This window comes from Hyaena hyaena, unplaced genomic scaffold (genome assembly GCF_003009895.1).
Source record: "Hyaena hyaena isolate Hyena2069 unplaced genomic scaffold, ASM300989v1 scaffold_904, whole genome shotgun sequence".
Lineage (NCBI taxonomy): Eukaryota > Metazoa > Chordata > Mammalia > Carnivora > Hyaenidae > Hyaena > Hyaena hyaena.
This window is the reverse complement of record NW_024081540.1, coordinates 448,517-463,082: the sequence shown is the minus strand read 5'-3', so window position 1 is coordinate 463,082 and position 14,566 is coordinate 448,517. Positions and strand designations below refer to the sequence as shown.

The 14,566-nt window shown below is 36.7% G+C and overlaps 1 protein-coding gene and 1 pseudogene across 1 annotated transcript in view; both read right to left on the bottom strand.

Moving 5' to 3' along the window:
• Nucleotides 1-14,566, bottom strand: part of HDAC9 (histone deacetylase 9) — a 718,836-nt gene that overhangs the window by 269,446 nt on the left and 434,824 nt on the right. The window contains exon 13 of the mRNA XM_039220715.1: nt 9,925-10,102. Coding sequence (XP_039076646.1) covers nt 9,925-10,102 — 178 coding nt within the window. The remainder of the gene's footprint in view (nt 1-9,924; nt 10,103-14,566) is intronic.
• On the bottom strand, nt 4,164-5,721 carry LOC120222761 (annotated as a pseudogene).

Below are 14,566 nucleotides of genomic sequence, written 5' to 3'. Positions count from 1 at the left end.
AATGTCTGTTCATGTATTCTGCCCATTTTTAAACTGAATTGTTTGTTTTTTGGGTGTTGAGTTCTATCAGATTTTTATATATTTTGGATACTAACCCTTTTTTGGATATGTCACTTGCAAACACCTTTTTCCATTCAGTGGGCTGCCTTTTAGTTTTGTTTTTTCCTTTGCTATGCAGAAGCTTTTTATTTTGATGTAGTCCCAATAGCCTATTTTTGCTTTTGTTTCCCTTGCCTCAGGAAACATATCTAGAAAAATGTTGCTATGGCCAATGTCAGAGAAATTACTGTTTGTGCTCTCTTCAAGGATTTTTATGGTTTCAGGCCTCACGTTTAGGTCTTTAACCCATTTTGAGTTCATTTTTGTGTATACTGAAAGAAAGTGGTCCAGTTTTCCCAACACCATTTAAAAGACTTTTTCCCACTGTATATTCAGTATTCCTTTGTCACAGGTTAATTGGCCCTATAATTGTGGGTTTATTTCTAGGTCCATTTTTATGTTAGTACCATACTGTTTTAATTACATCACTTTGTAATATAACTTGAAATCTGCTATTGTGATACTTCCAGTTTCAATTTTCCTTTTCAGGATTGCTTTGGATACTCCCTGTCTTTTGTAGTTCCGTACAAATCGTCAGGCTGTTTCTTCTAGTTCTATAAAAATGTTGTTTGTGTTTTGATAGGGATTTTATTGCTTTAGGTAGTATAGGCATTTTAACAATATTTGTTCTTTCAACCCATGAGCATGTGGAATGTCTTTCCATTTCTTTGTGTTATCTTGAGTATCTTTCATCTCTTTTATAGTTTTCAGAGTACAAATATTTCCCATCGTTAGTTTATTCCTAGATATTTTGATGGTTTTGGCACAATTACAAATGGGATTGTGGTGTAGAGGAATGCAACAGATTGATTCTGTATCCTGCAACTTTCCTGAATTCATTTATCAGTTCTAGTAAATTTCTGGTGGAGTCTTTAGATTTTCTATTTAGAGTATCATGTCATCTACAAATAGTAAGAGTTGTACTTCTTTATTACTAATTTGGATGCCTTTTATTTCTTTATGTTATCTAATTGCCATGGCTAGGACTTCCAGTACTATGTTGAATAACAGTAGTGACAGTGGACATCCTTGTCTTGTTTCTGACTTAGAAGAGAACTGAGTTTTTCACCACTGAGTATGATGTTGGATGTTTCTCATATAAAGCCTTTATGATGTGTGCTTCCTCTAGATTTACTTTGCAGAGGGTTTTTATCATGAATGGGTGTTGTACTTTATCTAATGCTTTTAATCTATTGAAATGATCATATGGTTTTTATCCTTTCTCTTATGGATGTGATGTATCACACTGATTGTTTTGAGAATATTGTTTTAAGACTCCCACGTCTGCAACCTGGGATGAAATCGCACTTGACTGGAGTGTACATTTTTTACAAATATATTGTCGAGTTCAGTTTGCTAATATCTTGTTGAGGATTTTTGCTTCTATATACATGAGAGATAATGGCCTTTACTTGTTTTTTTTTTTTTAGTGTCTTTATCTGGTTTCGGTGTCAGGGTGATACTGGCCTCATAGAATGAATTTCTGTGGAATAGTTTGAGAAGAATAGGTATTGATTCTTCTTTGGATGTGTGGTAGAATTGGTAAAGCAGTCTGGCGCTGAACTTTTATTTGGGGGGAATTTTTTGATTACTGATTCAATCTAATTGATGGTAATTGGTCTGTTCAAATTTTGTATTTCTTCTGGCTTCAATTTTGATAGGTTATATCCTTCTAGGAATTTATGCATTTGTTCTAAGTTGTCTCATTTGTTGGCATACAGTTGTTCATTATATTCTCTTATTGTTTGTATTTCTGTGGTGTTGGTTATTTCTTTTTCATTCATGATTTTATTTGAGGCATCTCTCTCTCTTTCATGAATCTTGTTAGAGGTTTATCAGTTTTGTTGATCTTTTCAAAGAACTGGCTCCCTGTTTCATTGATACATTCTACTGTGTATTTAGTTTCTACCTCATTTACTTCTCCTCTGATTTCTATTATTTCCTTGGTTTTGGGTTTTGTTTGTTGTTCTTTTCCTAGATCCTGTAGGTGTAATGTTAGGTCACTTATTTGCAACTTTTCTTGCTTTAAGGTTGACCTGTATTACTATAAACTTCCCTCTTAGAACTGCTTTTGCTGCATCCCAAAAGTTTTGGAATGTTGTGTTTTTTCAATTGTTTCCATGTAATTTTTGATTTCTTCTTTGATTTCTTGGTTGACCCATTAATTGTTTAGTAGCATGTTATTTAATCTCTATGTATCTGTGGTCTTTCCAGATATTTTCTCATGGTTGATTTCTAATTTCATACCATTGTGGTCAGAAAAGATACAGGGTATGACGTTTTGATCTCTCTGAATTTGTTGAGGTTTCTTTTGTGGTTTAATATGTGATCTACTCTGGACAATGCTCCATGTGCCCTAGAAAAGAATGCATATTCTGCTGTTTTAGGTTGGATTGTTCTAAATATGTCTATAGAATCTGTCTGGTCCAGTGTGTCATTCAAAGCCACCCTTTCCATGTTGAATTTCTGTTTGGATGATTTGTCCATTAATGTAAGTGGGGTGATAAAGTCCCCTACCATTACTGCATTACTATGGATTATTTTCTCTAGGTTTGTTATTATCTGTTTTATGTATTTGGGTACATATATACTTACAATTGATATATCCTCTTGTTGGAGGTTTAATACATTTTCAACTACAATTTCATACTACAAAGAAGACATATTAATGATAACAGACACAAAAATACAGCATCTCTCACATTTTAAAAACATATTTTTCAAGACTAGAGATTCTAATCATTAAGTTGCTTAATCTTTTTCATCTCTTGACATATCTAACTTTAGCTCCACAGTATTGCTCCTCTTTTAACAACATTTTCTCCATAAGCTGCTGCAAAAAAAATATTTTAAAACAAGCTATGGTAGCTGGAAGTTATTGCCAAGTATCTGGAAATTATAATAAAAGTTCGGGAGCTCTTGGAAAGACATTTAAATTTAAGGGGAAATAAATAAAAGTTTGGAACTCTAAACCTCCACTTACTCATCTTAATGAGGTAGCAATGAGGTGTTAACAGGTAGAGTGGAAGGTGAGACTTTAGCCTCATCCTTCATCTCCATTCCTTTCCTCTCTTTCTTTTTTTCTTTATTTCAGAAACAAATACTTCTAGGATGAGGAATAAGCTTTTGTCCCTCTCTTTGGGATTCATATGGAATTCTACTTTTCTTTGACCCTTTCTGCCCTACTGGTTACAATCTGCAACATAAGCCAATGGATCAATCTCTGTCTTGATCAATGGGACAAGATTTAAAATTAGGACTTGGGAAAATACACAGAGGAGTCTTAACTTAAAGTCTTTACCTGCATTTTAAACTCTAGGAGTTTATTTCCCGTCTAAAAATTTTTTCTATAAATTTGTAGATATGCTTGGACTTTCTCTGGCTTTCAGCTTTATTAAATAAGTATTTGAAGCACCTACTGCGTATCCTTCCCTTTTCTTAATCATTACATGTAGTTAAGTCATTTGTCATAGAGTCCATTCTTGTCTTCAAGTTTCTACCTAGTTTCATAGGACATTGTTAGGCTGAGACTTCTTTGGTCTATCAAGAACGTTCAGTCTAGAATCTTTAGACCTAAAACTCCTGAGCCTGATACCTATTTCTTAAATTTCAACTTTATATATTTTCTGGCAACTGCCTGAGATTTTACACCTTCTCAGGGTATCTGCTTAACAACATTTATTAAATATCTTGCAGGGCCAAAGGATGGAGATTTAACATGATACCAAAGTATATAGCATGATAGCTTTCCCAAAAGATATAAATGCAATAAACAGTCATTGAATGTTTATTATGATCTAGGTGCCACCAATTCCTTTCCTTTCCTCTCTCTCTCTCTCTGTCGTACAAGCACACTTTATTGAGGAGAGAGCACTTTATGGAACTAACAGATAGATGAAGGCAGCCCAGTAGGCATCCTACACATCACACTAAAAATGTACACAAGAGGTTCTGCTAAGAAAGATAAACTGGAACATGGGTTCCTCTGGGTAACTTCCCCAACCTCATCCCTCTGAGGTGTTGGGACAACGCTCAACCATTTCCTTGAAGGCAAATGCAGTCAGCTAGAGATACAGCCTATCAGAGGAACCTTCTTATTTTTTATAAAGAGCCATTTTCTTTGGATGCTTTGAAGTCTTTATTTGTTACTTTCACCCTACATTCTCTCAAGGTCATCAGACCAGCTTCTATATAGATTGTGTTGATGTCAGCACCAGAGACGACATCTTTAGCCATAATCAAGTCTTCCAGGGTTACAGCATCTGCCAGTGTCATCCTACTTGTGTGGATCTAAAAGATGTACACCTTAGTCTTTTTGTTGGGTAGGAGGAATTCAATCTTCCTGTCAATGCGGCCTGGTTTGATAAGTGTTGGATCCAAAGTTTCTATTCAGTCTGTGGCCATGACAACTTTCATGTCATCCCTTGACTCAAATCCATCCAGATTGTTCAACAGTTTCAACACTGTTCATTGAATTTCCCTTTCACCATTAGAATTTGAATAATTTTTTGTTCCAGTGGCATCAATTTCATCAATAAACATAATGGAGGGTACATATTCCTTAGCAACTTGAAACAATACCCTAATGAGTTTGAGCCCATCACCTAGGTGCTTCTGAATAAGTTCAGAGCCAACCAACAACTCTCAAGGAAGTAGCTGAGGTTTGGTTTGCTTTGGCTAATAAGGTTTTATCTATATCAGGTGGACCATAGAGAATGACCCCTGTAAGGGGTTTATGCCCATCTCTTCATACTATTCAGAATGAGTGACAGGAAACTCCACAGATTCTTTAATTTCCTGGACTTGTTTGTCCAACCTCCCAATATCATTATAGGTTGCCTGAGGGGCTTTTTCTACCTTCATAACTATGACCAAGGGATCCATGTCATCTGTGAGCACCCCTATGACAGCATGTGCCTTATGGCTGAGTAGGACCAAGCAGCCTAGTTCCAGCAGCTCCTTATCTACAAAGGTGAGAATGCTGATGTAGTGTTCTGATCTGACAGATGCAGACATGATGGAATAATTGTCATCAATGATCTCTTCCAAGGTTCCTACTGACATTGGGGCCCCCTCAGATCATCCACCTTGATCTTACCTCCCCCCTTTATTTTCTTATAAAGGCTTCATTTACTCCTGATTTCTAATTAATTCTTCCTCCAGGGGAGGGCAGTCTTCAATTCTCTCTAACTTCAATAATTTTAACTGGCACTGAGTGTGAAGTATCACCAGTGGCAGATTACTGGCAGCATCTGGTCCCTTTGTTTTCCTTTTTTTTTTTTTTCTTAATTTTTTTTAACATTTATTCAGAGAAAGATAAGAGTGTGAGTGGGGGAGGGGCAGAGAGAGAGGGAGGCAGGCTCCCTCCGAAGCAGGCTCCAGGCTCTGAGCTAGCTGTCAGCACAGAGCCCGATGTGGGGCTCAAACCCACCAACTGTGAGATCATGACTGGAGCCAAAGTTGGACGCTTAACCACAACCAAAGTTGTGGTTTTCTTTTTTCTTTTTGTTTTTTTTTTTCCCCACTCTAGTTGGTACAGAAGGTTCATAGCTCTTTTTTCTTATCCTTGTCATCCTTCTTGCCATCTCCAGGGTCAGGACTACCATTCTGACTTCGACCCATGCTATGGTCGAATGCTATGGTCATTCGAACTTCAGATGCCAACAATTTCATTTTATTATATTTAATTTGTGATCTAGTAGTTAAGATTAGGCATGTATAAATAGTTATATGACCTTTTTTTTAAACTCCATATGGCAAGGAAAAAAAAATATGGGGCTAGAAAAAAAGACTTGAAATGAGTAGAATTACTAAAATGGATAAAAAGGGTTATCTTGAGACAAGGGTGATTTCTGATCAGTACGAGAGTTTTGACCTGCTCTGTTTCCGACCTGGGCAGGTTCACCCCTCCTTAGGCAACCTGGTGGTCCCCCGCTCCCGAGAAGTCACCATATTGATGCCGAACTTAGTGCAGGCACCCAATAGGCACAGCGCACTACAGTCCAGAACTCCTGGGCTCAAGCGATCCTCCTGCCTCAGCCTCCCAAGTAGCTGGGACTACAGGTGCGTGCCATCACGCCTGGCGAGACAAGGGCGATTTCTTTCTTCCACTTCATACCTACAATGGCTATTATACTTTCTATTCACAATTCTAGTCTATCCATAAGGCTTATTGTGCTTTTTACTTCTATATCTACTGTACTCCTTATATGCTAACACCTATAATACCTGTTAAAATATCTTTTAACAAGTACACTTAAAGTATTAGTGCAATTAAGTGTGAAATGTGATCAGACCAGCAAACAAATGAAATATTTAAAAATAAATGTTTAAAATTTGCTACATTGTGTCTCTGAGTAGATAAAAAGAATTTTTAAGACTTATAAATGTAAATCATCTTATCAGAATATCAGATAGCTAAAAAGGAAGTAGAAGAAATCCCACCTTAGGCCTTCAAACTAACATGGTATGATGAAAGTTTGAAAGATGTACCTTGAAAGTTACAGTTACGTGAGTTAAGTATTAAATAGCTTTTTAATTATGGCAAAAAGCACAGCTCTTACAGAATGGATTTAAGTATATCACCTACCTTTACATGTATTCATTTTCTGCTCCTTACTTTTTAGAGGAACACCTACTGAGCATGTGAGATTATATACCTTTCTCCTGAAAAAAGTTAAATGTTCCTGAAGAATATACTTGAATGTCACTTTTTACTTTTTTTAATGTATCTATAACAGATGTTTAAAAGTCAAAAAAAAGGAGTTTAGTGCTTAAACATACTTTTCAAACATACTAAAATGAAAATCTTAATAGTTCATCTCGAAATCAAGATAATTAGAAATACTAAAATGAGGGGTGCCTTGGTCGCTCAGTCAATTTAGTGAGATTTAGCAAAAATCCGACTTTGGCTCAGGTCATGATCTTGTGGTTCATGAGTTCAAGCCCTATGTCAGGCTCTGTGCTGACAGCTCAGAGCCTGGCGCCTGCTTCAGGTTCTGTCTCTCTCTCTACCACTCCCCTACTTGTGCTCTGTATCTCTCTTTCTCAAAAATCAATAAATATGAAACAAGTTTTAAAAAAAAGAAAACAAAGAAATACTAAAATGAATTTTGAGATCATGTACATCTCAAAGATTCTCAAAGGGAATGGAAATTACAGGGGAAGTTTGGATTAAACAATATGAGGAATAGCAAAGATGGTGCATTTCGTTTCCTTTGGATTTGGAAAAGCACTAAATCAAAGTTACCAATCAAAGGTGTATTTTTAATCCTAATGACAATGGAGGAGGGACTATTAGTATACACGTAAATAACACATTTTGTATATATATATTTTTAAAACTTATTGAGCCACTTTAAGAACTTAAATGTTAGGATGCAACATTTTTAAGATCAAGTGAGAAAATAAAATTTTTCTCTACTGAAGTATATAATATTAAAATCACTTAGTCATTTATTTATTTTTTATTTTTTTAATTTATTTTTGAGAGAGACAGAGACAGAGTAACTAGAGGGGGAAGGGCAGAGAGAAAGGGAGTCACAGAATCTGAAGCAGGCTCCAGGCTCTAAGCTGTGAGCACAGAACCTCATGAGGGGCTCAAACTCATGAAATGTGAGATCATGACCTGAGCCAAAGTTGGGCACTCAACCGACTGAGCCACCCAGACAGCCCCACTTGGTCATTATTTAACTGGAACAATGATTACAAAGCAACTTTCCTTTCAGTGTTTTCAAATTTGAACTATTAACCCTAAGTGTTTATGATTGTATGTACATATATTATATATATATATATACTATGCAAATTAATCTCTACTGATTCAATTAAAATTTACTGAATGTCTATTAAATATAAAATCCTTTTTTAAAAAATATAAGTTTATATAATCATTTAGGCAAGAAGTGTGCTTCATTAAGTCCATTAAATATGAAAATAATTTCAAGCTCATTTCCCTATTTGTGTTGCTGACATTATGAGAAAGAAACTACTTATCTGAAATGATCCAGTCTTTGGTTTGAATGATTAGGTTGTTTGTCATGCTTATGTTAGTAGTGTTATAGTCTACCTTTCCCCTGGATTTTTCTAAGGCCTCCAACCCTGTCCATCTGGCAACACTGTTTTCTCAAGCTTGTAGTATTCTAATATTCAGAAATCTTGCTTTATTCATATTAAAGGAACATATAAAAGCAGAGGAAACCAAAGCATGTCAGGAAAGGATCACCCCTTTTAACCAAGAAAAGAAACTCAATTAATAGATTTCAGTAGTAGACAACATAGTGTGGGAACAGCACCACAAAAGTATATAATGAAGTTCACTTTTAAACGAAGGAAATAATTTTGAGTGAATGGAATTGTCACTATGATAGGATGATCACTGTTCTGTGTTCTCTGAAAACGTATGGCTAAATTTTTTAAAAATTTCAGAAAAAGAATTTAGAAGAATGTAATTTTGAAGGCTATCGATCTGAATAGCTACAAACAGTATTCCTCTACATCAAACATTTGGTCTTGAGAAAAACTCTCTGAAGACCAAGGACAGAACCAGGGACAACTTATCCAAGCAGATTCTGCTGACACTGGGCTACAGTCCTGGGTGTCTGTGATATCAGGGCAGGTCTGCTATGCTGTAAGAAATAGAAGGATCTGAGGCAGTAGCTAATGTGGTGCGAGAAATGCATACAAATATACCAGACCGTAACTCCTCGTGTGGAACGTTGGCCTGTGGTGTAACACCTTACAAAAAGTAGTTCCTCTGCACATGTATTAAAGATGTCCATCAAAGTTAAAAAACTTGGCCATTCCATTCATTCATTTTTAAATAAAGATGATATCAAGACTTGGGAATGCGATTTTAGAGAAAGTGTTTTAACTTTTCCAAGCACAAAGGGTTGTATGAGGTCACTGAAGCCACAAAAACAAACTCTGAGTCTTGAAAATTGATTCAAAAATAAATCAAATAACCTGTGAGAGTCTTTGAGAGAAGGTACACATGAATTCTCCCCTGCCGCATCCAAGTTATGAGCCCCGTAGGGCTATTCTATCTTTCAGTTGATCAGCCACAAGTTTCAGAACATGGATATCTTATGGACTCTATTCTTGTGAAGACAGAAAGGAGTATTTATCCACATGGATATTTACAGCATAGTTCCTTTGGAGAGGGAATAGCACCCCTTTTTTGTGTACGTTCCAGACTTGACCTTCCTCTGGCCTTGGAATTATCTGGTTTGTTTTCCTCTGTAGCCAGGTTCTAAAATAACACAGCTGTAGGCAATGGAAGAGATTGGTCAAATAGCCCACCCAGAGGTGCCATAATAAATGGAAATGGAACTAATGCACATAGCATTAAGCAAGGTTTGCCTTGGCACCACTGTCTCCCAGGAGTCATCTAAATGGCAAGTCAGAAGAAAACAACGAAACAAACAAAACAACGTGAAAGACAAACTTGGGGAGAGGCACTCTTCAGAGTCAAATAAAGCTGAGCATCATAAATTTCCTAGTGGCCAGGACTACTAAGAGGAAGAGACTGAGGAACATTGCTAAAGAATGTTGTAGGGATTTTGTTTCCAAAAGGGACCTATGCACCTGTTGATATATTTTCCAGGCCCCTGAATGATAACAATTTATGGGGCTATTAATACTAAGCCCAAGATTTATCAGATGTGCTGTTTGTCTTGTGGCCAATATAACCTCATAAAATTTGGGTTGCATTGGGTTAAAACGAGCGTTCTGCTATTGGAGTTATTCAAAGCATTTAAATTGCTTAATCCCACAAGAACGGTGTATTTAGCCTGCCTATTAGGCAGAGTCTTTAGGGATTCCTACCAGTTGCAGAGCCAGGCTGGAGGGGGCAGTCCATTTCTGGATGAGGTAAAATGGAGGCAGCAGGGGAGGAATGAGTCCTGGAGACAAGACGATGTTTCTCTAATCCATCCATGCCAACCACAGCCAGCTGAGCTTGGTGCACTGAGAGCGCACGTGTATGCTGGGGCTCCAGGAGGGGCTGTTGCCAAGAAAAGAGCACAGTAGAAAGAAACATGAGACAAGCATTGAGGGAGACACTGAGAACGACGTGTAAACAAATTAAGTTCATCAGGTCAGAGACATAATAAATGGTGTGATGGAAAAAGAAAAAAAAAATAGAGAAAGGGAGAGAAAAAACAAGATCTAGTCAATAAATCCATTCAACAGATGTTTTCACACTGACTGCTAGGGCCTGTCTGCCTGGCTAAGGAGGAGGTGATGGCAGGAGGCCTGTCAATTTCAACTGATTGAAAGAAACAGACCTTTAACCTCAAAAGGAACATCGACTTAGACTCATTTCCTAACTTGATAACAACACTTGAATATAGCACCAGAATTGTTGCAACACAATGTGGGAGAACAATTCAGTGCTTTCAAACTGTCAATAAGGCTCAATTCTGAAAATTCTATCTTGAATTTATTCAGTAATATTGGTAATAAATTTATGGGAGCCTAAAATTACCAATTATATGGCTATATTTTAATACCTTTCAGTCTTCATATTATGGCATAGAACAATGAATTTTTCATAGGCTGAATGATATAATCTCAGTACGATAAAAATTTTGTTTCTTTAAAGACTTTTAAATACAATCTCAGTGATTTAACAACGTTAACATTTTTCATACTCAAGTTATCAAATCAAAAGCCAGAGTTGGGAATTCCTGGACGATTTACTTAGTCCATACCTCTGTCTTCAAAAAAAGTCTATCTCTAAAACATAGACAGGCAGCTAATGTAACGATCAGTATTACATAATGAATATACTTCCTCTTCATCAAAATCAGGGAATTCCCAACTCTTGCACTGCTTTTTATGCTTCTTTCCTCTCCTTATTCTGAACAAACATGGAAATGACTGAACAGTGATACATAAGATGATTATCACATTCCATAGAAACTGTTATGCCAAAAGGTTAATAAAGTCTTTTAAGTATAAGACTAATTTCTAGAATTTTAAAATTTTACATGCCTTTCTGCTTTGATCTGCCTGGCTAGCATTTATTCTTTCAAGACTTGATGCAAACATCACCTCTCGTTAGTAAGGATTTGCCTTATCCTTCCTATTAGGTTAGGTGCTAGCACCCATTATTTGTGATACTTGTGTTTCTAGCACAGGGCTTATTATATCCTAAGTGTGCAAATTACCCACTTAGAAAGCTAACAAATGTACATACAACATAACTGTCCCCACATTGCATGGTTTTATGTTATTATTAACTACATGTGTCATTTTATGTCATTATAACTACATACAACACAACTGTATCAATGCACATTGCATGGTTTTATGTCATTATAACTTCCTCTGTATATGAGTTAATGCCGCATGTAAGTATACAAGTTATGATTATGAATACATAATTACAGACAATAGGCAAAGACTGCTCAACTTTTATAAAAATTAATAATCACTTAAAATTAAAATAAGTAATAATTAATATATTTTTATACTGTATACAATACAGCAGAATAACTTAAGCATCAATCAATTGGAAGTCATCTGTCATATGCTTAGGCTTTGGGCATTGACTGTAATGATAAGGATGGCTTGGTCAGGACCTAGTACTAGTTATAATAGTTTTAACACTTTGACAGGAGTCTAACTCTCTTGTTTTCTTGCATGCTTCCATCTACAATGCCCTGAGGATACAACAGTAAGTTTGACACAGTCCCTTCTCCTCAGATGGAATTTATAATCAGAAGGAATGCACATGTCTAATCACGACTTGGGAAATTTTCTATCGGGAAAAGGGGCTTTTCTGCATATGATCTAAAATGCATGAGTAAACAGGGGCGCCTCGGTGGCTCAGTCGGTTAAGCATCCGACTTCAGCTCAGGTCATGATCTCACGGCTCATGGGTTCATGGGTTCGGGCCCCACATCTGGCTCTGTGCTGACAGCTAGCTCAGAGCCTGGAGCCAGCTTCAGATTCTGTGTCTCCATCTCTCTCTGACCCTCCCCTGCTCACACGGTCTCTCTCTCTCTCTCAGAAATAAATAAAACATTAAAAATTTTTAAATGCATGAGTAAACATATATACCTGAATCTCTATAATATCCATCCCTTTGTGTTTTCCTACTATAATTTCTTTAACCCTCATGTAACTTAATGCAGAAGGCCCTTGATTGATCACCCTGTTTCTAAGACAACCCATCCTATTTCTTTCTGCAAGAATTCTCTTCCTAAAGCCCTCCTGTAAGCAAGAAATTGACACAAAAGTCTCTGAAGGAAATAAAATTTGAAGAACTTCCCCAGCCTGGCATTTGGGGTCTCTGTGACCTGAGGCCGACCTGCATTCTCAACATTAGGTCCTCTATTTCCTTTCCAAGTTCTAGCCCAAATCGTATCTACTACATAACAAATACTATTCCCACAGCTGCATTCTGATTGTCATGAGCCCTGGGCACTATTGCCTTTTTGGGGTTCCTTCCTCCATAAAAAATGATTAAAATTACATTCTATGCTTACATTGGCATACACTGGATTTTTATATATTATGATTATATTCATTTTTTCTTTTGATTAAGAAATTAAATTTTAAAATATTCTCTGGGTACCTTAAAATGTCATGGACTCTGGGCACAGTGTCTACTCTGTCTATGGATACAGTGGCCCCGATCATTTGATCATTTGTGTTCCACCAATCTTTTGTGTATCATCCCTCTAGGTGAGTCTACGAAGCTGCACATGCAGCAATCATGTACATCCTCTAAGAAAAACTTGTAATTTTCCAGAGAACCTTTTTAAGCTCCCACATTAAATGTACTTTCAGTTTCCATTACATTCCCAACACTCTGTTTTTCTCCCTCCTGCTCCCTGACATCATCTTTTATATATTAAGACTTACTGCATACAGTAACCACTTATTGAGCTTATACTGTGTGCCAGACACTTTCCTGGTGTGTTGAGCCTTTTGTATGTTCATTATCTAGTCAGGATACAGACACTAAATATTTCTAAATATAATGGAGTTATAAATATATTGAGTGCTGTATAGGATAAATGCAGAGTGCCATAAAAATGTAAAGAAGAAATCTGTTCTAGAGGTTGAGGGAACTTCCATCTAGAAATCTGATGTCTAATTTAAGATGTGATGGGTAAGTTAAATTTGCCAGGTAAAGAGTGGGAACAAGCTCTCAATACATTGTGAGAGAAGGAAATTATCTGCATGTAAAATACTGAAAGTTTTTTGAACCATGAACTGGATCTAACTCATCTGTGTACCTATTTTCTGTTGCATTGTGTATCTTGTTCTAATGCTTTCTTGAACCTAAATAATTATTTGTGCATTGAAAATATGTAACATGTTTGAAAGTTAAAGGCCAATAATATAACCATGCTTTAGATGACTGGGGTTACTGACTGCTTTCTCTCTCTTTTTTTATTTATTTATTTATTTATTTTTTTATTTATTTCTAGGGGAGAGAGAGAGAGAGAGAGAGAGATAGGGTGAAGAGGGGAGGGTCAGAGAGAGGGAGACACAGACTCCGAAATAAGCTCCAGGCTCTGAGCTGGCAGCCAGCACAGAGCCCGACGCGGGGCTCAAACCCACTACCGCGAGATCATGACCCAAGCGAAAGTCGGACGCTTAACCGACTAAGCTAACCCGACTGCTTTCTCTCTTAATGAAAGAATCAATACTGTAAGAGTTCCATATAAATAATACCACTGCCTTCCTTCTTTTTAAATAAAGTATATTTAGGGGCACCTGGGTGCCTTGTCAATTAAATGTCTGATGTTGGCTCAGGTCACCATCTCCACAGGTCGTTGGTTCAAGCCCTATATCAGGGTATTGCTGACAGCTCAGAGCCTGAAGCCTGCTTTGGATTCTGTGTCTCCCTCTCTCTGTCCCTCCCCCATTCATGTTCTGTCTCTCCATGTCTCCCCAAAATTAAATCAATGTTAAAGAAATTTAAATAAAGTATATTTATTGCTTACTTGAGATTCACAGGAACCCTTTGAAATAATGGAATAATAGTTTGCTAAGTCATAAGCATGAAACGAATGTTACATCTTAATACAGAACTTCTCAATCAGGTAGGCAAAATCCTACTTATCCAATATCTACTATTAGGAATATGACAATATAGATAAGAGACAAATAACTACTTGTTCAATAGTAGTTATTTATTTATCACAAATAAGTGTTCATTCAGTACCTATTGTACATGCAAAAGAAAAGAAATCACATGCTGGGTTGCATAGACAGGGAAGTGAATTAACCATGGCTCCTGATCTTGTGGTTTAACATTCTATATTCAAGGACTTATCCCTAGTTGGTAAGTTCCCTAAGAATGAAAGCTTATGCCTACTGACTCAGATATTCCAATGCAGTGTTTCAGATGTAGGCAGTGTCAATAAATCTATGAGTAAATAAATAGGAAGGAGATACATAGTCCTCACTAGATCACACTATAAGGATAAGATAAAACAAGAAGACA